Source organism: Aptenodytes forsteri, unplaced genomic scaffold (assembly GCF_000699145.1).
Source record: "Aptenodytes forsteri isolate BGI_AS27 unplaced genomic scaffold, ASM69914v1 Scaffold200, whole genome shotgun sequence".
In the NCBI taxonomy this organism is placed as follows: Eukaryota; Metazoa; Chordata; class Aves; order Sphenisciformes; family Spheniscidae; genus Aptenodytes; species Aptenodytes forsteri.
The window spans coordinates 2348766-2376036 of NW_008796187.1; the positions used below are offsets into that span (position 1 = coordinate 2348766).

The window sequence follows — 27271 nt, forward strand, 5'->3', positions numbered from 1 at the left end:
TCTTGTCCTCAGAGTTGTGCTGGTTAAACCAGAAATGTATTTTTTCAGTTGACTTAGTTAAACCAGTGCAAAACACAGGGAGAAACTTCCAATTCCTAGTTTAAGCTTTGCACGTTTTGACCTAGATGAATTGAATGAAGAAGGTTCAAGCTACATAGATATAAATGTGACTGAATTGAGAATCAGTGTGACATTTTGCTTTGTCTGAAGGGAATCCAATTTGGAGCAACTTTGAATATAGTTTAAAATGAGAACATCAAGTTAATAATGGTCTGAATATCTGGAAGACAGCTTTTTATGTGTTCTTTTTCTTACAAGGTTTCCTTCAAAATTGTCAATTAAACTGTTCATGCATGCTTTATAACATTGGAATGAAAACCGGTTAGACCAGATGCATTGGCTTTCTTCAGTCTCCCTTTTCCAGAAAGTGAGCGTTGTCCTTGTCCTGGAAGTCTGAGCCCTGGTGGGATCACGGAGAGCATTGAATTAAAGTTCTTGTAGTGTGAAAGGTTAGAGTATCGTTTGCAGGTTTTATTTACGAATAAAGGGTGAGGGTGCGTTTATATAACAGGCAAGCATGTCTCATAACTCATTCCAAAGAAAATCTTGTCTATAGTGTGGTAATTTAGGAGCCGATGTCTAGACTACTCTGAGAAATTGTAAACATGATGTCTTCAGAACAAAACCGTGAGAGTTTAAGAAAAAATGCTGCACGTTATATTTTTGACTGAATTCCAGGGAGATCAGAAGTATTTTGGCAATATATTTGGTCTGCCTGACTGCTAGATGAATTACTGAAAGAATGCATATGCCAGTCCGTAGTAACATTTTCTCTTTTGAATACAGCAGCTTTGGATTTGCATGATTACATGATGTAAATGACATATTTGTCAGAAATGGAAAATTTTTACTTTAAATAGTGGTGCACAAGTTTAGGTACATCTTCATCTTATTAAATTGTTTATACATGTTTGAGAATCCCTAAATAACTTGATCTTTGTACTGTTGTACAGAGCTGTTCAAACATTACATTTAAGCTACTGAGGATTTTTTTTTTTTCCTACTACAGTTAATTTCAAACACTTTAATCTCAAGAATACTAAGATAGTTTTAGGAGGCAGGTAAATGCAGTTTTTCTGTTTGCTGGGTGCGAAGTTATGTGCTTTTTGTTAGTGGTTGAACGGTGTGCTTACAGGACCATTGGAATAACTAGAATGTAGCCGTGGTAGTATTTCCATCGCTTGAAGTCTTCACCATTGGATTCTTCTGGTTGGTTTTGTTTTGGGGTGGGAAGGACTTCTAGTTCAAAGACAGACGTTTTAGGTCAGACAAAGTTATTTTTTTATGCAGGTGTTACCAGATGAAGTGCAATTACCAGTCCCAATGATCTCTCTGTTCTGCAGTGTATTTGTAGGCATAGTCCAAATCTAGTGCCAGGAAACCTTAACTGGGTATTATAACATAAGAACAGAATTTCCATTTTACGCCAAACAGTATTGTGCTATAGGTTATGCTGAACTTAAGTCAGTCCCTAAATTAATGCATGTATTTAATCTTTGCAAAGCTGTCATCATTCTAAGTAGTAGAAATGCCTCAACAAATAAACGTTGAAGGTGTTGGATCTATATCCCATATATAATTGAATATATACTATATTAATAGCTTTTCTGTAAAGGAATTTTATGGCACCTTTTAGAAGAAAACATTATCTTAGGGGTTAAGTAATGATTAAAATGATGATTTGGGAAATAGACATGATTCAACTGAATGTTAAGGATTTTTTTATTTGCATCATTTGTTCTTCCTAGATTTTTTATATACCTTGATGTTCTAGAACAACGTTGGTTTAGAGTCTTTCTGTAGAATTTGTAACCCAGTATTTTCAACGTTCCTGTCAATGCTGAAATTGCTGTTTTGGTTTTCTATTGCCCACTGGTCTATCAAGAGTTTGCCTAGCAACGGGTGTGATATTTTAAGCTGCTAGATAGTAATGCTGTTACTTATTAGTTACTATTTCTGCTCTAATGGCTTCAGAATTCTTTAGAGACATTTGTTTGTCTCTCTTCTTTTTGAGGGAGAGGAAGTAATTTGGATGGGTCTGCACCAGGAGAATATCATTAATAGTTGGAAATGTATAATTGAGGAGAAATCTATCGTATAGTGCTTTCTTAAATTTTATTTCATTTTTTAAGGACAAACAATTATACTGCTTTGACACCTTAAAGAAGTTAAAGCCTATAAAGCATCTAGTAATTTTTAGCAGTGGTGAACTCCAACTTCACGTTTGTGTTCTTTGCAATATGGGAGAAAAACTGGCAGGACTGCATGCCATTGTGATTAAACTGTTAAACATAGAAACTTGAAGGGAGAAGCTTGTCTTACCTGTTCAGGGAGTATCTGTCAGCATATTTAAATGAAATTTTATTTTGAAACTGTATGTTTGTGATTATTAACACATTCCTAAGCAGCATAACTAGTTTGTGATCAAATGATGGAAGTATCTTCAAAACGTGTAATAACATTCATTGCACTGTAAACTCTGCACCTTTTGTATTTATTTGTGTTATTTTTATTTTTTACAGGATTACAAAGCCATTGACATTTGCTGACTGTGTCGGTGATGAGCTCCCTTTAGGATGGGAAACTGTTTACGATCAACAGATTGGAGTTTATTATATGGACCACATAAATCGTGAGTAGATGTATGATTATGTTTAGGAATCCTAGCAAGCTGATGTTAACTGATGGCATTAACTTTGTTTCTGATACCATTTATGCACCTCATGCTACAGTGAGAAGATGTATGCAAGTACATTTGCAGTATACTTGCAGTATCTGTTTTCTCATCTTTCAAATAGGGGCACAATCCCTCTTCCATTTGTAAAGAATTTTACAACCTATGATTGACTTATAGTGTATAAGACTATTTTGTTTTCCTTTGTCGTACTGTGGAGTATCAGTAATTTTGTTGTTGCTTTTTGTCATATGTCAATTAAGAAGATTTTTGTGCTCTACTCCTGTATTTCGTATTTTTCCAGTCGTTCATAGTTCACTCCTCTATATTGAAAAACAAAATACATTCTGAGAGAAATGTGCTGATTTTTACTTAGAAGCACTATGAAATACAATAATCTCATCCTCTCTTAAGCAATGTATGCTTTATGCTTTAATACAGTACAAAATGCTCTCAAAAAGACAACAGATGTCCCTTTTGGAAACTAAGAGGGAGAAATTTCCAACATTTTCCCTTTTGGGCTATTGCTGAGCTTTGTATTGCCACTGTCTGGCACGTTTGCCAGTTCTACTTTTAAAAAAATGTCTTGTCTTTACAGCTTTGTACTACTGCTGCTGTTACTGTTGTGCTGCTATCATTAAGCTTCTTATCACCAATGAGTGAATGCTTTCAATATTGTGGGAATTGGCAGTTGGCACGGAGGGAGAAAAGAAGAAAGTAGTTATATGGGCTATCACAGCAATGGTAAACAGTATAATCTGCAAAAACAACCTCAATACTATCTACTTGAAATCCAGTCAATTAAAAAATAGAAGTGTAGAAATAGTTTTTTGGCTTCCTGCCATCATTGGAATTACTTGTGTATTGTGGTTTCACAATTTCTTATTTAAAAAAAAACCCAATAGAATAACAAATGTTCCCATGATATTGTTTGACCCACACAGGCACTTACTTGTTGTGAAATTAACAAAGATCACAAATTAAATAATAACCTTTAAAGAGCTGTTAATGCACTGATCACAAGGATAGATAGCCGAGACAATTGAACGGCAATAAATACAGACTGTTAGGTAATTCTTACAATAACTCTGTTTAAAAGAAGTAGTGGCTTAATGATTGCTGTTTAAACTGTCACGTTAACTTTAGTTAATATTGAAGTTTAATAAGAAGTGAAGTTTACATCGGAGTACAGTAATGGAATGCACTTGCACCAACAGATGTACATGTGCGTGAATGCACATATTAAAAAAAATACCAACGAGGATATTGGCAACTCTTCTTGAACTTTTTTCTTGAACTTTGTAAAAGGCTTTAGGAGTCCCTATAGATAACATAAACTCCTATTGCAATGCTGTGACTAAAAAAGCTACTAAAGCATCCTATCGATAGGCATCTTTGATAGGAATAACAATCACCATCGCATGCAAAAGAGATCACTTCCTTTTGCTTTTCAGACTTTGTTATTAGCTGCTTTACCACAGGCATCAAGTTTGAACTTACGGAAAGGATATTAATCGTTGTAGGCATGTCAGATCTGGCTTGCATTTTTTTCTGTGCAATTGAGAGCAAAAACTGCAGAAGAGAATCTTTGCAGAGAGAAATTGAATTCCCAAATGCTCAATGGGAAGACACAGAAAGAGATTAATGTAAATGGGTCTGGGAAAGTAAAGCTAATCATATTAGGAATTAAAAAGGTAATATATGAACAGAAGGCTAGAAACTTCATAGGGCCAGTGCTGAACTGAGTGAAAGGATTCATTCTGCAATTAACAAGGTTGCAAAATTTGTCTCTTTCATGATAACTAATTACTTGCAGCCCACAGATATTATCCTAAATGGTAATTCAACCGTCACAGCAAAATGGGTTTGTCACCCTTAGGCTAATACAGTGCTTGCGTATACAAGCAAGATTTATATTCAGAGGGAAGACAGAGTTGATATTATAGCTGGATAATCATTATTCAAAAATTAGTAGGATACTCGGTCCAGTTTCAAACCGTGGACAACAAAGGTACCAATCAAGACTGCATTAACCTCCTTTGTAGAAGTGAGAACTAATGAGTAGACAATCGTGTGCGTCATGAGATGGTGTCAGGCAAGTGGCAGAGATGCTGTAGGAACTGAAGAAATACTTTCCTGAAATGAGTCCCTTAAATTGTATTCTGAACTATGTCTAAAATACTTGGAACGGCAACTTCCACGTGAAAACATTCAGACTGCCTTTTGTGGCTGACTGGGTTAAATGCTTTATACAGCACTGGAGTTCTGTGTTAATTGACAAAACAGAAGTGCTTTGGTTTCAAGAAATACTGTGAGAAAATGCAAGGGATAATTCAAAGAGAGTCTTCTAAAGTTATGCTTACCAGGGACCTCTCGCGCTTTGTGCACTGTCTCAAGCATTTTGCCCTTCCACCTTTTAAAAGAAAACAGTAATAGATCTGATTTTTCCAAGCCTCTTGCTATGTTTGTTTACCCAGAAAGTAATAAAAAGATTTCTAGGCAATAACTTTCCATTTATATTGAAAAACCCCAGGAACAGAGGAATCTTCTGTAAATCTCAATGGTGCTTCCAACCCTGATCTCCATCTTGTTCTGCAAATTCAGTGCTTTGTTGACACCCTTACTAAGCTGCTCTTGGCACTTGTCCAACCATTGCTTAAAAACCTTGGCGGCTGCCAACCGCAGAATTCCTTTCCCTCCTCCTCAGAGTCTTGGGAGCCTTTGAAGTCTCCTTTAACCAGTTGGGCATTCCCCAGTGAGGGAATAATATATTCTCTGCATTTGTCTGAGGTTGTTCTTGAATTACTGTAGTAATTTTTTTTTTTTAAATTGGTTATAAAGAAATGAAGGAAATGGATTTTATCATACAATGTAGCTTTAGTTTTGTTGTTACATGGCAAACTGGTGTAGAAATCCAGGGCAAAGTGAAGCCTCAGTACTGTATAAAACAGAAGAGAATGTCACTACTGCACTGAAGAAGTTTTCTGCCTCAGAAGAATGCTGCTAGCTTTTGAGATGGCTTCTGAAATAATTTGATAAGAGATGCAGTGCCCTGTAGTATAGGACCTCAGAAGCTTAATGTGTGATACAATGTAACATTTTAGCCTTGGCTGTTTATTGAGATTAGAACTATTAATTTCCCATTAAAAAAGAGACACTTACTAGGATCCAGCTTTTCTGTCTCGTAAATATTTATTAATTTCTGCATAGTTTCCATAGGGGATTAGCAGGTTTAGGAATATTAAATTTACACAGGTTTCAGGAATACTTAGGGACAGATGAGAGAGCATTGCAAATTATCATGCCCTCAGTAAAGGATGGGCTGCAGCGTGAACTCTGTTTTCTTCTGCTTGCCCTCCATGCAGAGAAGGATTTATGGAGACTGGAACAAGCCACAGCACATCCTGTCCTGGGCTGCAGAGGTAGTTTGGGGGCACTGGAGCCAGAAGGTGCTGCTGGGGATCAAGGGTCCCTGGGCTGTGGGGAGAAATTGCGGAACTATAGGCACGATCTTTATACTGTTGCAATGTGAGGAGTTGTGGAGAGAGAAAAGTTACAGCTGTTGAGAGAAAAGGTTATTAGGAACCTAATATACAAATCTGTTGGAAGTACTGTTCATAGATGAGCTTCGTGTTTTTGTTTATGTATTTTTCAGATGGCTCTCAAATGGTAGAGCTGCTAGCATGACCTTGACGCCATTAGAGTTCTTAATGTGTTGAGCTCAATCTTTCATAGTTTCTTATTTCATCACTGACACCAATATACTGAATTATGTACACAAGATTAATACAAAACATAACTGGCTTTCATCTCTTGTGAGAAAGAGTTTGGAAAAAATGACGAGGTGCTTACCTCCTGACTGTGCTGCGGGTTCTGCCACTACTTTGAACGCTGATACTGCATCTGCAGCAACTTCTTACCAGTAGAGCCTCAATCATCAGAAATTAACATTCACTTAAACACGAGACTTTACATGGACATCTTCATGTAAAACATATTTGCTAGCTTGAGCATCACCACAAAAAGAAAACAAATGAACCAATAATTTTTTAGGATTTTAATGCCTGTGTCCTCCTCACGTGTCTTTGCAACTGCAAAGACATTGCTGTACGGTAATAACTTTGAAAATCATTATATATGGGAAAGATTTTGCACTGGAAACCTATTTTTGATTTGTGATTGAATATGAACTGTTCTAAACCCTGGAAAGGGGAAGCATGAGAGTGCTGTTTCTTAAGACAAAAGAAGCAGCAATTTAAATGCTTTTATGGATTTGAGATTAAAATGCTAACTTTTCTGTTGAATGAACTTATTCTTCTTAATTACACATTTGTAGTCACTGACCTTTCAGGATGTTATAGTTGTGAAGCTGTATATAGTATCTTAAGGTTGTTCCAACCATTTATAGAGTTATGGGTTAAGCATTGAGATACCTTTCACTCTCCTACATGGTTCTGGGTTTTTAGGTAGTTCTCAGAATTTTCAAGTTGGCTACGAGGGAAGGTTAGAGCCAAAACACTATTTTCTCTGGGTTTGCTCTAGTTTGTAAAGAAAAGAATCAAATTTAAATGCCTTTTATATTTGAAAAGGCTTTTCCTGTTCTTCCACTCTGCATCCTTCCTTCTTCTCATCCAGGCTGGACTGATTTCGAGTGCTGTAGTGTTAGGTGTGCTAGTTGAGAACAGACCTTAACAAAATAATTTGTACTTTGTGGGATAAAGTGTCTTACAAATTTTTTTTTTTATGCTTTTCTCCTTAGAGCTCACACAAATTGAGGACCCCAGGGAGCAATGGAGAAGGGAGCAGGAACGCATGCTAAAGGAATACTTAATAGTTGCCCAGGAGGCACTCAATGCCAAGAAAGAGATTTACCAAATAAAGCAGCAGCGTTTTGAACTAGCCCAAGAAGAATATCAACAATTGCACAAAATGTGTGAGGATGACAGCCGTTCTTATGCCAGCTGTGAGTTTACTAGTCTTTCCTTGATTTACCCACCTGCCTCTCACAACACAGGGTGTAAGAAATAGTGTGAAGTGTTTCCGTCACCCGGTTCTCCTCTGTATGAAGATCCTGACTACAGAAGTGAGGCACTATCCTTTGACTCTGCTATTCAGGGACTTCCATTTCCTGTTAGGTCTATTAGAATATGCCTTTTTAACATTAAACAGGGATATATCCCAGGTAGCATCTCTAGCCATCTCGGAGCCAGCTGTAGTGATACTTCATGCAAAGCAGCAAAGACAAGACTGAATGTTGTTTGACCAGCCACTTACTTGCACTCCTAAATTCATAGATTATTCCACCCTTGACATGGGGGTGAACAGTCAGCTTAGGGGAAGCCTTCTGCGGATCTGTGCTCGGTTTATTTGGTTTATAAAGAGTGAGGGACAAGGTGTTGTGGTCAAGAGTACCTCTGACCACGAAGTCGGAAGTGGTGTTTCATTAGTGCACCTCGTTCTTCAATGCCAGCCTCTGATCCTAATGCTGGTGGTGTGGGTCGTAGAGCCTTGATTTCCTGCCCTTTTCATTCTTCAGATGTCTCTGGTAGCTTGGAGTAGATGATACACTTTTTCTGAAATCTGAAGTTGTTGCACCACTGTCATGGCTGTTGGCTGGTGCAACAGGAAAAGGTGTCTTTGCTGAAGAGTCAAAACAGTCTAGTTCAAAGTGTATCAAATGGATATACCCACCAGCCACGTGGAAACGTAGTGGAGTTTCACTGCACTGGTGGCTTTTCAGTGGCCGCTGAAAAGCAGCCAAAATTATAGCCATTTTTTAACTGCAGGATTTGCTGGTAAATGCCAAGTACTTGATAAGCATGGGAAGCTCTGCTTAGCCCTTTCTGAAGGTGTTCAAGAAACCTTACTGTGGAGGGGGCTTAAAGCAGGCATCTGGATAGAAGTGTTTAGCTACTGATCCAGTGGTATTTATTAATCCAAGGTAATTCATATGTATGCCAAAATCCTGAATAAAAGATGTTTTCTAGGGCTGAGGTGTCCCAGATGGTCTTGACCAAGTGTTCTTTTACTGTTGAACTGGGATTATCTCATCTTTTTGTTTAGTTTTAAATATATGTATTCTGTGATTTAGTTTGTGACATAACTGAACAGTTGTGACTAGTCTTATTTCTCCCTGTTATGTTCAAGTTTCTTAAGAATTATTAAGAAAGATTAATTTTTTTTTTCCTTAAGAAAGAAATTTTAAAAAAGAAATTTTTGTTTAAAGTGTGTTTACTGTTTAAAGACTTGGAATAGGGTAAAAGATAGTCTCATCAGTATTTTTTTTTAATTATAAAATCTAAATATACATTTGTTACAGTACTTTTCTAGGAGCTTGGGTTTTGGTTTTTGAAAATTTGCAATAGTTCTGTTAGGAGCTTGTTTTGGTTTTTGAAAATTTGCAATAGTTCTGTGGGATATTTTGTTGAATTACTTCAGGTGTGAATACAGAAAGAAACTTCTGTTGAAGATGGTTGTATACTAGAAAAATATAACCTGTTTTTCATACTTTTAAAGCTCTTGGAAAAACACGTTGCTTAAAACAGCAACAAAATATGACTGAAAGTGACAAAATTGGAGGTCGTCTGTAGCATGAATGCAAATGCTATGTCAATTGACTTTCATGTTTCTCGATCTTCTGATAGGTTTTTTTGTAGGTATATCTGTGGAATTGATAATGAGATACTGTAAAGTCATTTAAATAAAAACTTCTTTTGAGGTGAAAAAATATTTTAATTTTCTACAGATGTATCAATATATTTTATGCTGGTTTAAGGTCATATGCATCTGTTTTGAGAAAATGGGATGGGCTGATTACTCCAATGATATATTTAAAAAAAAAAAAAAAAAATCCCTTAGGGGATTAATCATGCTGTCAACTCAAGATTCCTCAAGGCTTCTCCACTTGTTTTTCTTAATTTGACTTCTCCACTCCACTCTGGGATGCTTGCTTCTCCATTTATTGTACAGAAATCTTAGGCTCCTAATTCAAGTGCAATTAGATGGCCAAAGTTGGGTGCTTATACTGTGAATGTTCCTGCCTCCACCACCACTTGTTTCAATGTGTTGCATTAAAAGAACTGAAAGCTCACAAACTGTTTTCCTCCGCTTTGCTTGTGGGTGCTGCCATTGACTCAGTGTTGTGTGCTCATGAGTGGGAGGTGGTGTGAGCTCAGCGGTTGTGGGTTGGCAGGGAGGTGCCCATGCAGCAGTTTTGTGACTCAGTTGTGATCAGCACTGTTTAAAAAAAAAAAAAAAAAAAAATCCATAGAAAATCCTGGATTTAGAGAATTAGTCCAGGCATGACTACTCATTTTGGCAAGTTCCTGCACGCTTGACATGACCTTGGCGTTGCAGTATTCTTTTGAGAGTCGAAAGGCTCAGCGAAACGTAGACACGGATATGGGTTTCAAAGCAGCAGCCTTCAGCTCTACAAAAGGATGGTGGGTCTAACAGCACAACCCCATCCGCTCGCATACCAGGCATTTTTCAGTGGACCAGTGTTGCTGTGAATGGCTCACTCAATAAATCATGGTTTTACTCAGCCTATCCTCTAGGACCTTTACTTCATCTGTCTAGGCTTTAGGTTGTAATGCCACAGCTTGAAATCATTGCCTGACTCTAGATAGGCTGTGTTAAGAGCTCGCTTGCCGGAGGTTGATCTGTGTGTTGGTCCCCTACACTGTTGCTTTAGGAGGCAACTTCTCTCCGTAGCTGATTGAATTTTGTTCTGACATTAGTTTTGTTACTTTAGTCCCTATCATACTCTTTATGTCAACATACCTAGGAAGCAGTTAGCAATTGTTAATGTTACAGAAATGGCTTGCATCAGTAAATGTCACCATCCTGTCGTGGAAACTAGTTGCTTTTAGGCAATACGCATGCAGTGCTGCTATATACAATTTTTGTTGTTGTTCAGGACAAAAAAAATTCAGACAGGCCAAAGATAATTCTTCAGTTGTACTTTAGCACAGAGGATTATTTTAAAACTTAGTGACTTGTAACACAAAGAATGAATGCAATGGTCTATTAAATAGTGCCACATCTTAACAAGTGTATTAAAGAAGAAAAAAAAAAAGTAAAATACTGTTTTCCATCTGTTTAGCATTCTCTGGATTTTCAACTAATACCAAGTATGACCCATACCAGATTAAAGCAGAAATAGCCAGCCGTCGTGACAGAGTGAGTAGTCTTTTTTCATTTTGTAAAACTATGAATTAGGCATGGAGAAGGGAGGGGGACTATGTGGTTTTCTTTTACCTTGCATTTACACTGGGTGTTGCATGCATTTTTGGAACTATTAAAAAATGCTTTTCTATTCTGACCTATTGTTCTGTTAAAACGAGTCTATATTATGAGTGACTTGCAAAGTAATGCTTTTTTCCGTGTTACAAGCGTAAAGATTTTTGTCACGGATGTCAGAGACAAATTCAGCCAGGCTTTCAGAAATTGCTTTCTCTGTGTGAACTGCCACAAGTAGTAAATACTCTGCAGCCAAATTCTCTCTTGATTAAGTGCAGTTCAAACCCACTGTCTTCATATTTTCCCATTTACCCATTTTCGGTGGGTTTCCATGGATGTCATTGAACTCTAGATTTAGCCATTTATTTGGAAATCTGTTCACAATTCAGTAGACACGTTGGCCAAATAGAACTTTTTAGCTGATTTGGCCAGAGTTCCTCTATGAGGGGAGTTCAAGCATTCTGACAGCGTTAGGCAGTTCTGTAATAAAAATGCTCCCTTTTTTTTTTTTTTTTTTTTAAAAAACTAGAATTATTCTTTTGTTACTGTCTTTGCTGAAGGAAGCGTAGTTGACTTTTTGAATTTCTCCCACACTGCTTTAGCAAAGAGTTAAAGTCTGCACATTGGTTTCAAGCAAATTGATACAGCAGTCATAAACAATTATAAAAAGCAGTTTATAATATTAAGCTCTAGAACCTAGTTCTAAATTGTATGTTTCTTTTTATTAATGGATAAAATGGGATTTAGCATGCCAGGCACTCAGCTCACAAAATAAATAAAAAATACTTATCTTTGCAGGATAGCGTTCCATTTTTGTTGTAGTGGCCACTTTTCACATGAGTGCCTCTGAAAATAAATCCCGTTCACCACCCTTCAAAGGCATTTATTCTATTTGTATATGTTTACTACATGCTGACTAGTGTTTGCTTGTTTTACATACTCTAAATGTCAGCATATTCTAAACAAGAAAATAAGCCTTATTTATTTAAATAATATTTAAAGAAAATAAACAAAGTCTTCACTTATATGACTATTTTTCTCTGTTCCTGCATCTTAAAACAAAATGATCTCCTAAGTGCATAGGATAACCTGTTCAACTGAACATGTGCATAGGCATTGAGTTGTTACAGGTAATAGAATAAAATATGCACTATAAAGTGTTTTTGTACATGATGCGTTTTTTCATTTTTACTTTTGGTGAGTGTTGAAAGAGTTCGTGAGGGTATAGGAGTTTTTTGGGGGCTGCTGTGATGAGTTTTGAGGAAAGGGCAAGAACACATGGGGAAGGGAGGGCCATGCAGGATGGCACGACTCTGGCAGTCCTGGTTTGCATCCCCGGAACCACTGTGAAGCCCCTTACTCTTGGAGTAGAGCTGAAAAAATTAATCTATGCCTGGATATGTAGGCATTTTCTTTTACTCTTTTTTAGTAATAGTTTTGTCATTTATTTTATTTGTCATTTATTGACGTACATGTGAAAATCAAGAGCTCTCTGGGTAAATTTTAGAAAAAGTACCAAGTTTGATAGCTTGAGAAGAGAGCTTTATTCTTCCATACCTGCCCCTCTTTGGACTCTCAGTTCAGTCTTACGCCTCACCACCACACACTGAAACACCTCCATTCCCCCCATTTGTCTGTAGTCCCTTGAACCTTCCTCCCGCCGTTGCCCTCAGGTATCTATCAGCTTTGGAGGGCAAGAAGCTATTTCTTTGCAGATCATTCTTGGTGCTGATAGCGCTCTTCTAAGGTGTGCCTAACCTACTCAGGTAACTTTTCATAAGAGCACAAAAATATGTTTATGGAGACATTGCTGCTTTGTCACTTTTGATATATGCTCGCTAGTTTGATCAAGGTAATTGACAGGGGGATTGAGAGGGCAGGACAATATGAAAATAACTGTAGAAAATCATGCTGCCTTTTCTGGGAGAGAGGCCAGTTCTGTTGCCAGTGATTTTGTTTTCCCAGATTGAAAAATTAACAGCACTGAATGTTCAGTCTTTTTTTAAGTTGACTAAAGAGTTGAAGACAGTTGAGAGGTGTCTGTCTGCTACAAGGGGAGAAGAAAAATCATATGGATTGAAACTCGCTAGCTCTTAGCATAAGCTATTGGAGATAGAAAACTAATAGAATAGATGAGGAAATTGGTACTTTGAAAGCTGAATGTTGTGACTGCTGTTTGATTGGGTCTTATGATATTTCAGAAACTCTTCTGTTATTTTAATGCAAATTTTAAGGCAAAAAAAGAGAACTTAGATTATCACTTCCAATTTTTTAAAGTAACTTAAGATTTTGTATTTGAAAAACGATTATTTTTATTACAAAAGTTTGTTACATATTATTACTTTAAATTATTTTGTTATATTCAGCTTTCTAGGCTAAAACGAGAATTGGCACAGATGAAACAGGAGCTGCAATATAAGGAAAAAGGAGTGGAAACTCTGCAAGAGTAAGTTAAGAGTTTGTGGGATGATATTTTTTTTTTCTCTTTACTTTATTCACCTTGGAATAGATTTCTTAGAAAACTGTTGCCAAAAAAAAACCAAGGCAGAAACCTTTTAATTGCTTTGCTTCAGAGTTTCTGCTATGATAGTGGTGCGTGGTGAGAACAGTGTGAAATGATGGAAGAAGGGTGGGACAGAATTGATTGGAATGGTGATTTCATAGATCCACATGCAAAAAGTTTTATAGGCCCTGTTCTTTAACTCTTCCTGAAAATGTTGTTGAGGTGGAATTAGATTTTTTTTTTTTAAAATATTTTCCAAACATTTCTGGAGATACCTACCACTTGGAGCGTAGCCAGAAGCACCATGCAGTGGAGTAGTTTTCCTGTGAACAGTACCGAGGCTTTCTGGCTGGGCACAGTACTTCTCCTGGGAGGGAGGCGAGGCTGTACACCACAGTACTGCTGCTTCCTTTTACCTGGTGGTCAGGCTGTCTCATCTTGCACAGTATAGATGATTTGTGTGTGCACTGTAAATCTGATGGTCTGTGAGACCTTGGATTTTGTTGCGTGTGTGCAGAATGAGTGCGTGTAGATGTGACTCCTTGTCTCCTCCCTGTGAGGAAAGGTAGCTCGGGGCAATTTGCCACTGCTCCCAGGGCTATTAGGCAGCCTGTGCTCAGTTTCCTTTGTGCTCAGTGGTGGCAAAGGTTGTGAACTGTTGTGGTGACCCTCTCCCTGCCACTCTTCCTGCAGGCCATCAGATGGGAACTGAGTGACTTCCATCTGTGCGCTGCTTAGTCACCTACACACGTAGCACATATGCAGGATGCCCAGTAGGATAGGGAGAGAGGTTGCCAGGCCATGGAAAAGGTGGCAGGTGAACACAGGTTATCGCGACTTCCAGATCTGTTCAACAAGGCCAGAAGCTAGACCATACGTTGAACAGCTCTTGGATTTGCCTTGGACATGCGGCCATGCATTTAGAAATCTTGGCCATTTTTCCAGCATGCATGTGAACGAACTGCCTAATGCAGGCGCTTCCTGAAAATGTTGGAACTGTTGCATGTCTAATGCGTTTTGCAGCATAAGTACAGTATCTGTGGAAATATTTTGAAGCTTTGGATTTATTGCGTTGGTGCTACAAAGCATGGGCGCACACTTCTGCTTCAGGAATCCTGGCAAAGTTCCAGGGATCCCAGAGCAATTAGGTCACTTATTTTCCAACTTTGGTTTTGATTGGTATTATGTTAACAAAATGATATAAAGGGAGATACTCAGATTTTACTTTTAAAGGAGAGGGAGTAGCCCATGCACTTCATTTTGGTTTTTGGTTTTGGGTTTGGTTTTTTTTAAGCTTACAAGGTTCTTTTGTTTTATAATGCATTTTAAAAGCTTCAGAGAAGAAAACTTGTTCAAGCAAAATCCTTCGTTGGCAGATATAATGTAATCGTTTTCAGGCATAAACATATTTTTATTGACTACACGAAGCATTTACAGGTAGGGGAATTGTTAATGTATGGTATTGACTGAAAATTAGTAAAATAAAGCACTCAATATATTGAAACAGCAAATATTTTAAGTAATACTTTAAGTACAGCCAATGTTTTAGGCTGGTGGCCTAGATACGTAAGCAGTAACAGAACAAAAGCAATTTTATCTTAAGATTCTTAATCATATTTTCTTTAAGTGAGTAAGAATTGCCTTGCCTTTCTACTTTATTTGTTTTCCTTCTCCTGCTTATTGGGGTTATTTTAAGGGTATAGGTTCAATTGTTTTGTAAAAGGACTAACCACTTGACTAGGATGATGAAAGTATTTGAAGGCCATTTGAAACTCAAGATTGTTTTAATTAACATAATTCATTTAAGATAGTCCAGCAAAGTAGTGCAACTTTTTGAAAAGTAAAGTCTGTGCATGATTAAGAATACAAATGTTAGTCTTGGATTTTAGCCCAAGTGAAGGTGCCCATACTCCAGGATGGGGGTATAGAAGAGACATTCAAGAGAGGAATTATTTTAAAGCAGCATGTGATTAGTCAGTGGTCACTCTAATCATCTAGTTTAAAAGTTCAAGCATGACAACTCAGTGCTGCGGTGCTGCTCATTGCTGCTGTTGCTACAGTCACTCTCTGTCCCGTTGGTGCACTGGGTGGCGTTTGTTGTTGCTTGCTGAAGCTGGGGAGAACGTTTTGCCCGTGCGTTATCCAGGATTGCAGTGAATTTCTGTCGGTGTTTCTGCCTTGCTGAGCTCTGCTCTCTGCAGTGACTTCTTTGCTTGTGAACCAGAGGCTTGTGGGTTTGTTTTTGTTTTGTGTTTTTAAGTGATTTTTTTGATTGCTTTTCTGATAACATATGTGCTTTCTTTTGAGTATTTTGCTTCTGGTGTGAAGTGAGCCAATTTGGACAGTACTTGCACTGTCTAACAACTGAAGAGAGAAGTTTCTCTAGCCTCCTCATGTAGTAAGCAGACAAATCAGGCTAAAAGGCTAACGGTGCTCTAGGTTGTCCCTGGGTGATCTGTCCCCTACTCCTTGTATTTGTTGGGAGAAACAGGTCACTCAAGTCAAGTGCCAAAGTGGAAGTATTTTACTTTTTGCATATCCACAAAGTAAGTGTACTGTCTGAAAAGAAACTAATTGCTCCTTCTTTAAAACAAAAATTCTGGGATCCCTCCCCCCCCCCCCCCCCCCCCCCCCCCCCCTCCCCTCATCTTTTTAAGTTTTACATCTCAGACATTTCCCCTGTTTGTTACCTTTTCTAAATTTTTGGTCTGCATAATTTTTTTCCTTCTTGTGCTAGGTCAAATCTTCAAGTAACTGCCAAACTAGAATGGCATGCATCCTGTTCAGCTGTTTTAAAGCCATGTTCTTCGCTTTATTTCAAGTACAAGCCAAGAGCAATATTAGGAGCTGTCACACTTTGGGCTTTACATCTGGCTGAATGTTTGCTTTGAAAGTCTGACCGGAATGGCATTATGAGCAGGTATCAGAACCTGCTGCCGTGCGACTCCCTGTGCAACCTCTGCTGGGTATAGCTGTCAGAGAAGAGACAAATTTTATGGTGAGGGTGGTTAGGTTGCTCAGTATTTCCAGCGTTTTATGTTGCTGTCTGATTCAGATGCCTTTGTTAAATGCAAATCTCTTGCATTGACATTTTCCACGTACAGTGTCTGCCTTGGACTGTGTTTTGTTTTCTGTTCTTTTTAATTTTAGTAAAATGGCTTAGCCATCTTTGAGGAGAATAAAAAAAAAACCCCAAACCACAAAACAACTAGAGAAAAGTGGGGTTTTGTGGGGGGAGAGAGAGGATTGAGTGGTTTTTTAATAGCTCTACAACTCCAATACAGTCAGAATTTCAAATTTTGTAGTGCTGCAGTTTTTTGTTAGGGCTGTATTTTCTACAGTTTCATCCAAATTTGACAGTGTTGTGATAAGCCTTTGGACATCCCAGTCTGCCTTTGCCCACTGGAGACTTTCTAGAGCTCACTGTTTAAAGCCTGCAAAGATCCCACCCTGCGCGATGGTGTTCCTCAGCCTCCACAGGCGCCTTTACCCCGAGGTGCGGCTGATCCTGTCGCAGTCCAGAGTTACAGGGTTAAAGATGAGCCTTTCCTGGAACGAATCCCTTCCTCTGACCTGGCAGGCAGCAGGGAATGAGAGAGCGAGGAGCAGTTCCTCCTCCCCTGTGTTTTCAGTGACCCTTCTGCTCAACGGCAGGAATTTTGGAGGAAGAAGGCGTTTAGCAACAAAGGAAATGAAAACTCGGCCAGTTGGCTGTGAGAGCAGAGGGAATGCTGAGAGAAGTTGGGAGAGATGGGGAATTAGGACTGACTAAACAATTTGTAGCTACATACTAGCTTAGAGGATATGAGACCTGACAAAAGCTTTAAAATTAGATTTTAACTCAACTACAGATCTGGGCTTCGGGGGGGGGGGGGAGTCTTGCGTATTTGAAAGCGCGTGGAGGAAAATAGAGGAACATGGAAACTGCCTTATAGGACTGAAACTGTTGCAAGTGTATTAGTAGTCTGTATATCCTGGAAACATCTTCCTCAGAAAATGTATACTTTATTCATAGTTTTGGGTATTAGTTGAATGTTCTTTCTACTCATACAAAGGTCTAATCTGTATTTGTATCATGCCATTTTCCATTAATAAAATGGAAGATTCCTGTTAACTTTGTGGCTTTCAAAACTAGGGCTTTATGAAAGGAGGGAAAAAAAAAACCCCTAACACAATAAATAGCTAGTAATTTTGTAAGATGCTTAAGTCAGTTTGGGTTGACAGCAATACTGATGTAAGCTCAAATATTTCTGGCAGTAGAAACTTTTCTGATTCTTTCCTTAAACAAATATCAATTCATAAGTTGGGCTCCAAAGTGACGTCCAGGAACACAAATATGTGGGTAACTGGACAAAAATCTGGTAGAAATTAAATAATTTCCTTTTCCTGAAATGCCACCTTGGACCTGGCAAACAGTATAATGAGCAGTTGTGTAGGGAGGCATTTTCTGGTCTAATATTTGGGTGGAATCTACGTTCTTAACATTAATGTAACCTTCAGATAAAACCACATGTTATCTTTTTCATGAAACTTTTAGTGAATTGGATTAGTTGTTTTACCATGGTTTTATCTAATCTTTTCAGGATTTAAGCTAAAAATTAGTGAAGGCTCAAGTAAACATCTTAAAAGGAAAACAAAACCAACCAAACAAAAACCCCCAACTTTAATCCACATGACATTTAAGTCCTTTCTGGTTCTCGAACCAAAAATCATAAAGGCTTATGTATTTTCTTATGCAACATGGGGAAAAGTTGTTTAAGTAGAAAGCTGAGGTTCAGACTTATTTTGTGTTGTCCAAAAGCAGGAACTGTCAGAAAAAAACCAAACAAACCAAAACTGTAGAAACCCAACCTGTGGTTTTTTTCCTAAATATTGTGAGCTGCACAATAAAACCATGGGATTTTCATTCAAGCCTTTTGATTTTTCATTTTAATATTTTAATTTTAAAGCAAGTAATCTGCTGCAAGTGGAACTTCACTGATTTTGTTTAACTGGCAGAACATGCTGAGTGAGTGTTGTTGACGCTCTTAGCTTAATATAAAACCTTTCTTGAAACTTTTAGGTATTCTCAATATTTTAAATAGAGTTTGAGTAGTCTTGTCATATGTGTATAGCATACCCTCTCTTAATACATCTTTTTATAAACTGATGTCCTATGTAACGACTGATGTATGTTTTATCTTTAGTTCTATTAACCAGAGACACCTTCTCCTGGAGATGTTCATTCTTAGCATTGGTGTAGAGACCATTACAAATACCACCTTTTTTCTATATACACACTTTCTATGCTAGATTAACAGGAAGATTGAGGTTTTCATATTTTAATAAGAATTTAACACAATTTTTGCTAATTCCTGTGGGTAGCCTGTTAAAATCCCATAGCCATTTGTTATAAATCCAGGACCAAATGGTTCTTCTAGTAAGTTCTGCAGAGTCTCTGGTCTTGTTCTTTATCTATAAATCAAAGCAAATTATCAAGATGACACACTGGACTAGGCTTCTGTGTCCTGATCTGTTGTGCATTACTATTGTGAGCTGTTGGAAAAAAAGTTGAAAACTCAGACGGTGGATGTCCCACTTCAGAGAAGATGAGAGATTTTTATGTCAAGATGGAAACGTTAGTAGTACTTCAGCGTGATGTAGTAGGTAGTGCTCTTGCTCCTTGCTGAGTTTGCATTTGAAATCTTCTGGGATGATCCCATGTGATGTTCCTTAGCGCGGGACGATGATGTCTTCTAGAAAAGATACTCAAAGATGCCCATAATGGCAGGAAAGCATTTGCAATAAAATTTTAGGAATTAAAAATTTCTTCCCAAGAAAATGAAATGCCTTTCTTGGAAACTTCTAAAACAAAATCAGATAGAAGTCCTGAAAGAGATGTTGCAGTGTGTAGTGCTGCATGGGAAATGTGACAGCTAGACTGCAAATATCTTTATCTTTTGAGTTATTACCATGTAGGTTAGTTTTAGGTTGATTTTATTGTTGTTGCATGAAATAGCCCACAGACCTTGCCTGTGAGCAAGCTCTGCATTAGGACATTAAAAACAGGAAATTTGTTGATTCTGCAGAACCTGGGTAGATAATTGCATTGCTTTTGTCTTTAAAGTGTACTAGGCACTGAGCGCTGCATTAATTCCAAGTAGAGTATCATTTTTTTCCTGGAAATAAAGTGGTACGTGAATAAACTAGAGGTCTTAAAACATCTGTGCTCTTTCTAATTATGTGAAAATTCCTGAATATGTCTTAATCTTTTCAACAGGATTGACCGTAAGATGTCAAGTGCTCATACCAATTATAGACTGGATGAAGCACAGGCTATAATGAGTGAGCTTCGAACCATAAAGAAAGCTATATGCACAGGTGAAAAAGAAAGGCAGGACCTTATGCAGGTAAAAAATATGCTACTGAACAAAGAGCTGCTAAAAAGTAATAACCTACCTGTATTTTCTTGTTTGTGATTGCATTGGGGTTACCAAATTTAAATGAGGAAGTGGGATGGCCTAAACAGATTTTTCTGTTTGATAATTGCCAATAGCAGGCAGCTCGAAATAGGTAAGTAGACATTGTCTATGCTGTGAACATAAGACTTCATATGTATTTCATATTTTTGTCTTACATAATGTACTATCCTTACATTTAGATCAATGTCTTTATTGAATATAGTTTTCCATTGCTGCTGACTATATCAAAGACTGCTATGGAGTAATTATGCTGCATTTAAAAAAAAAAAAAATTTTTAAGTTTTACAGTATTTGGTTTTCATTTTGTTTAATGTCGTCTTGTATTACCTATAATGAAGTAGGACTGAGAATTCATGTGCTAAAATGTTTACCAGTTTGTCTACCATGTTTTTCCTTTTATAAGCATTTCACAAAACTGCATCTCTGTGTCACCATGCCACAGTTTGGCAGTTCTCCTATTTTTGCCCCAAACTCTCCTCTTAAGTACCCATATCAAGACACACATTAATTTCAAATGTTCTCACAAAACCCTCAAAGAGTATGATTAAATAGAATGTATACAGAAAGCATCATGCAAGCTTTAGATTATTTTATGAATCAGAGCATGAGGATTGAGGGGAGATACATGCCTGAGTAGTGATCTAACTTTTGAACAGATTCTGCATCCTGGTCTGATCTCTCAGTTGCTGTTTGCGTTATTAACATGATGGGAGCTTGATCAAAGAGTGACGAGCTTCTGCCACCACAGGGACTTTAGTATAGACTTGTCCAAATATGCTGCAGATATAGAGGGGTGACAAGAACAATTCTCTTCACCTAGTCTTCAAACTGCTATATGGAAGAAAGCATCTTTATTACCTAAATTTTTGGGACCATACTAAATTAGTGTTGCCATTCAAACATTTTCTTTCAGTTTTCTCTGCAGCAGTGTTTTGCTGGTATTTTTTTTTTAATTGTTAAATGATATGGGTACATAGAATGAATTTCTATAGTCATACAATTATTCAGTCTCTAAAGCATTACCCAAAGGTCAGCTGATGGACCACAAATCCTTGTTCAAGTAGACAGAACACTTAAGTCACTATGAAAAGTTTCTGCCTTGGCAACTTTTGACATATTTGATATTTTGTGTTGGCCAAGTTCTAAAGTGATTCTCAGTCTTCCACATGCCTGGCTAGCAAGAAATGATTAGAAAGGCAGTTCTTCATGGATGCAGTGACGCATGTTTTAGGAAACTAACTGGTAATTTAAAGACTTGTGTGTGAGATCTTGGAGCAGCTTAACTACTGGCCTTGTTTTGACATGTTTTAGGACTAACTGGTAATTTAAAGACTTGTGTGTGAGATCTTGGAGCAGCTTAACTACTGGCCTTTTTTTGACTCCCGCTGTAAACATTGAGATGCCTTGAAAATCATAACTGTTAAAACAACTTTAAGTGCACTTGCAGTTTCTTTAACTCCCTCAACACGGTATTTAGAAGTCTAGAATCAAGCTTAGCATCAAGGATTGGGCAATGCTGGCAGCACCAGAACGTAGAGGTTGTACAAGACAGAAGCAAAAATGAAAAGTGTTGCCATCCTTCTCCATGGGTCTACATGACATGCAGGAAATACCAGTGTAGGAGGTATCATTTTTGTAATTAATGACAATCTGTTGTGATAGCATCCAATAATAGACATGCAGTCCAGGAGAATCTAGAAAATACTTGTTCCACACAGGCCTAGCATGCAAAACAGTTCTGCATGTTTTGTTGCAATTGTAATAAGGGATTAAATGCCATAGTTTACAAGATCTACAGTTGTAAAAATTGTGTATTTCTGCCAATTTATTGTGCTCTGCAAAAATATCCAGCTTTCTGCCTGATATTTTTTTTTAAATTTTGACCCAAAAAAACCTAAGTTATTTTTGTTGTCACCAAACATTTCTGTGCTTTGCCTTTTTATAATTAGTTAAAGATTACTGTTATGGATTTATATAGCTTTGTCAAACAAGTGCAAGTCTATTTTAAGTATCTTCCTAATGAGTTCAGAATTTTATTTTTAATTTCCTATCAATTTTGAAATTGATTTGTCCTTGAAAATGCTACATTTTAAACCTATTGTTGGTAAGGCAAGCTTTCTTATGAAAAACTTTGTTTTGAAAGCTGTTTATAGAGGAGTTCGAAGTACTGGGTAAACAGCTGGGGATTTGTTTCAGAGAAAGGAAACAGACAATTTCTTGCTATTTCTTAATTTAAATCTGGCCAGTGTAAGCAACAGAACTAAACATAGTAGAAGTGACTCAGTCGTGTGTAGGTGCTTGGAAAATTGTAGCTGTCATAGAAATATGATAATTGGATTGAGTTGTGTGGGAGAGAAGGCTGACAAGGGAAGGAGAGGGTGGTCAGATTTAAATTGGGTGCTGTGGTTAGAAATAAAGCCAAACATGCAGTGTCACTGCTCCAAAAAAGTGGGCTAACTTTTTATATAAGATTGAGCAATCAAGGTGTGTGGCTAGATTCCTGTAAGCAGCGTGTGTGTCTCTCCCCACCCTGATCCCTTTCATACTTTTGTTTCTGTTCCAGTATGTGCATATGCTTTTAAAATATTGTCCTTTATCTTTAGGAAGCATCGGAGTTTGGTTTTTTGGTGGTTTTTTTCTTTCTTTTTTCTTTTCCTTTCTTTCCTTTACCAGTTAAATAGGCTAAATAGGTTAGATAGGAACTGCACTGAAATTGTATGTGGCAGAGGGCTCCCAAATCGGATAGCAACAGAGCAATGATGAAATGACAGTGCTCATTTCTCTCTTTTGGGTAGGTTTGGGCTGGTGTGCCTAGAACTTCACCTCCATACGATAGGCTGGTCTGGCAGTTTCTGTGGGATTGCCACAGAATATCCTCCTGTGGGAGGATATTATTCCTAGCAGTTTATGTAAATTGTTTCTATCTAAAAGTATGCTAACTCAGGCTGTAATTTTCCATGATTGCTGGAGGCTGTCCTTTCACTCATCCAGCTAGAAGGACTCAAAGCATATATGCTTATCCTAGAGCATAGTCACCTATGCACGTAGATGTAAGTTAAGGTGATGCTACTTGGTGATTGCCACCTGCCAAATGCTGTGTAATTTTTAAGTGGTATCCAGGGTTCAGCAACTGTGCCCGGATAGGAAGCCTGGCCAGCAGCCAAGCAGCCCTTCATTACCTGCTAGGGAGATGCTGGAGGGCGTCAGGAGCACAGCAGGAGTGTGTGAAGTAGCTGAAATATGGGAAGAAGTTTAGATTTAAGTTCTGGCATCAGGACCTTTGGTGTTATGTATGCCCGTAACATAATACATTAGCCAAAGGTGCCAGATGGGACATAGTTTATTTGGGAGAAACCTCAGGCTTTCTGTATGCTCAGTTTTTGTTCATGTCACTGGCTCAGCTTTACTGGGAAGAGGACAAGTTAGATGTTTGATGTTTGTGTAGCTATGATTTGAAATTATTATTTCCATGTCATAAACCCATTAGGGATCCATCTTGATCTGCCATACAGCAGGAGACTGACAGGACTGGATGATTTCCAGTGAGTTTTGAAGAGCATTGGATGGGACTCTGCAATTTTCAGTTTTCATAAAGTGGAAGACACTGGTTTTTTTTTTTGCCACGTTGCAGAGCAGTTCATTTTGCAGCAAGTCTGGAGGATAAAGAGACACTAGCTAGGGACTTCTCAGCAACGTAACTTGAAATTGAATTTTGCTTTCTCAGGACGGAGAAGAAACTATTTTGTTTGTCCTTCACACTAAGAAGGGCATACTAGGTACCTACATCTCTCTTTGCCTTTCCCCGGTAGGAAGAAGACAAAGTGTGTGTGTGTTCAGGGGGGTGGGAGGGAGGAGCAGAGGCCCCCAATTCTTGTGTCTAGGAAGCCCACCTGTTCCTTTGTCCTGCACCAGACTGGGTATTTTCCCTCTTTTTCATCTCTAGTGGGGACAGGCGTGAGGGAGGGACCAATATATAATGGGAACGAAGGGACAGACTATGTATGATGGAAATGGAGGCCACCAGAAAAAGCTGCTTTTTCTGGCTAGTTTCAGGCCTGCTGCAATTCCTGTGGATGCTTCCTAGGCTCTGAATCTGGATGCCTTCATCTTCAAGGTGGTCTTGTCATTCTGTGAGCAGCAACCAGTTGCTCTTACACAGGTTCATCTTCTTGACTCCATTAGTTGAATTTGTTTTAAGAAAAGGCAGCGTTGCTGTCTCAGCCGTTTTAAACCGCACTCTGAAGACTGAGAAATCTCCTGGTAATTGGATATGCACAATAACTGGGGCTTGTTGCAAATCACCTGTTGTCAGAGCCACTGAGATTCCTGAGGGCCAGCCTTTTCCCATTGCAGTGCTTCGGATTCGTCTCCGATTCTGTAGTTCAGACACTGGAATAAGCAGTTTTGAGAGTTTTTATGTTTATTTTTAGAACCAAATGGTTTGAATGGTTGACTTGGCAGTGCTGGGTTAATGGTTGGACTTGATGATCTTAAAGGTCTTTTCCAGCCTAAATGATTTTATGATTCCATGAATATGTTATGATTTATAAATTGATACAGTTCTTCAAATTTCTGATAAATTCTTTTCACATCATTTGATTGTCCTTTGTCTTCTGGTGAGGGGGCAGAATCAATTTTTTTTTTAATGTTCTTTTGATGCAGAATGCTCAGGGTCTTAGTCATAAATGAAAGCCTGCACCATGGCTTTGTTACTAACACTACATTATCTCTAATTTTTGAAAAGTAGAGAAAGCACAGTCAGAAAATAAAATCAATATTAACAATTTTATCTTTTTTTTAAAGGAATTATAAGAGCCTGTCAACCAAGTTCTTATTGTCAGACAAGTTCTTGTTATTATTTTGTGTGATTCTGTCTTATTTTCCCCTTGCAGACTGCTTGAGGTCTCTGCTTTACCCTCACAGTTTGTGTCATTGGCTGGACATCTCAGAGATGTCCCTTGCTTAACCCAAAGTGTAAAATATCTCTAACTATGTGAACCTTGGGTAAGGGAGCACAAGGGTGAAATCAGCTGTCATAAAAATACAATCAATATGAAGTATTCATCAAGTTGGATGTGATAGCAGTAGTGGCTAAGGAATGTAACCTGTGCAGAAGATGGCAAAAGGGCAGGTGAATCACATTTGTCTTCTCTATCAACTAACCTGAAAGTTGACAGCTGTTACATTTAAAGAACTGTAAGCCATACAAAAGCTAAAACATTCATAGGTCTAAAAGAAATAATAATAATAAAAAAATCTGTTCACTGTTAGATGCATTTTTGAAAAGGAGAGTTTTACGTCAAAGCAAAGCTTCTGCATGTTAGTAACACTATGATGAATTTTACTTTCTCTAAATAGCTCTTTATAGGCAAGCTACCTGTCATCTTTAAATAGATTTTTTTTTTGTATCAATAAAAGAAAGATAAAAAATCTTTTTTTTTTTTTTTTTTTTTAATCTCTCTTCCTGTAGAGCCTGGCCAAGTTAACAGATGGATTCAGGAATAGCTGTTGTATTACAGATTCCCTGCAGGATCTCCAGCACAATTCTAGTTCGCTCAGTGACTCTTGTTTACCTCAGCAACACTGCGATGCTTGTTCTCAGACTGACATCACTGGAGAGGTATGTGTTCCTACGCGAGATGTTTGCTGTAGAAAATAAGCTGCTTTTGTACTATAGTGATACATCGTTATTTCCTGTTTTAATTTAAGAGGTGTTGGCTGTAGCAGAATGAAAAATCCAAAGCAATATTGATGGTGAGGGAGTTGTGTTTGCTGATTGTTTCCAGAGCATGTGAGCAGCGCTCATGAGTGGTGGGCTTTGTGGTTCTGCTGCTTGAGCATGGCACAGGGGTGTAGCAATGCGCTTGCAGGTCAGTGATGGGTAAAATCAGCTCCCTGACTCAGCCAGCCCGGCAGAGTGCTTCTCGCGTCATCACTTTGGTGATCGCAGGTTCATCTCTGAGTAACAGCTCTTGCTGAGGTGTCCACAGACCTCTTCTCTTCTTGTCACCAGCTCTGACTTACTGATGCTTGTAATGATGCAGGAAGGAAGACAATGCTTTGGCCAGCTTGAAGTTGCAGTAGAGACCTGACTGTGCGATAGTGTGCCATGTTAGTATTTTGGTAGTAGTGATGGATGTTGTTGTTTGTTTTGGGTTGGTTTTTTTTTTTTTAAATCTATTCTTATCATGCTTGTCATCATCCTTTTTTTAAATATTCTTATCATGCTTGTCATCATCCTTCATGCATTTCAAAGATGTAGGGTAGACCTCTGTGTTTCTCCTGTCTGAGACAAGGGAAGTATTTGTTACAGTCCCAAAGTATGTTTCTTAAAAAAATAACAAAACTTCTGATCTAGTCTGTCATACCTTTTATGATTCTTATCATGCTTGTCATCATCCTTCATGCATTTCAAAGATGTAGGGTAGACCTCTGTTCCTTTCTCCTGTCTGAGACAAGGGAAGTATTTGTTACAGTCCCAAAGTATGTTTCTTAAAAACTTAACAAAACTTCTGATCTAGTCTGTCATACCTTTTATGCTCAAATGTGCCTTTAAATGTAGTACTTGAGAGGAACATATTATCATTCCTTGGAAATAGTTCTGTGTGAATGAAATTGTGTATTCCAAATAATAAAAGTTTGGCTTGCACTATGGCAGCCTAGCAGTTCTTGAGCAATAAAACATTTGCTTCTGTGGATGAGATTGACAACAAAGCAAGAAGACAACCTGTTTGTAGTTCTGTAGTACAATAGTTTGGATTTTACTCCACATTTGGTTAGAAATTTTTATTGAATCATAAAACTTTTTAATTGTAGGTTTTTATCATCCCATTTCTCCTCTATTGTCGTCTTCCACTGATGACTAGTTGCCAAGTTGGATGTCTCCAGAGGGCCTCTACAGAAGAGGAAATCTGTGTTTTTAAGAAGATATACTCCTAAAGCATCTAAGAAAACTTAGCTAACACCAGGCTCTTTCAGTGTGTTAGGTAGATGGTGCCTTTGGGATGTCATTTTTCAGACTGGTGATGCATGTGATTCATAGAATCATAGAATAGTTTGGGTTGGAAGGGACCACTAAAGGTCATCTAGTCCAACCCCCTGCAATGAGCAGGGACATCTTCAACTAGATCAGGTTGCTCAGAGCCCCGTCCAGCCTCACCTTGAATGTTTCCAGGGATGGGGCACCCACCACCTCTCTGGGCAATCTCTTCCAGTGCTTCACCACCCTCAGCATAAAAAAATTTCTTCCTTCTATCTAGTCTGAATCTACCCCCCTTTAGTTTAAAGCCATTCCCCCTTGTCCTGTCACAACAGGCCCTGCTAAAAAGTTTG

The 27271-nt window shown here is 38.1% G+C and overlaps 1 protein-coding gene across 3 annotated transcripts in view; it reads left to right on the forward strand.

Moving 5' to 3' along the window:
* Window positions 1-2586: 2586 nt before the first annotated feature.
* Window positions 2587-27271, forward strand: part of WWC3 (WWC family member 3) — a 68724-nt gene continuing 44039 nt past the window's right edge. For 2 of the 3 annotated variants that reach the window (XM_009287836.2, XM_009287837.2), the window contains exons 1-6: window positions 2587-2692; window positions 7494-7697; window positions 10839-10915; window positions 13342-13421; window positions 19738-19867; window positions 25410-25559. In XM_009287836.2, coding sequence (XP_009286111.1) covers window positions 2677-2692; window positions 7494-7697; window positions 10839-10915; window positions 13342-13421; window positions 19738-19867; window positions 25410-25559 — 657 coding nt within the window. In that variant the 5' untranslated portion in view covers window positions 2587-2676. The remainder of the gene's footprint in view (window positions 2693-7493; window positions 7698-10838; window positions 10916-13341; window positions 13422-19737; window positions 19868-25409; window positions 25560-27271) is intronic. The other variant, XM_019474263.1, reaches the window with a different exon arrangement.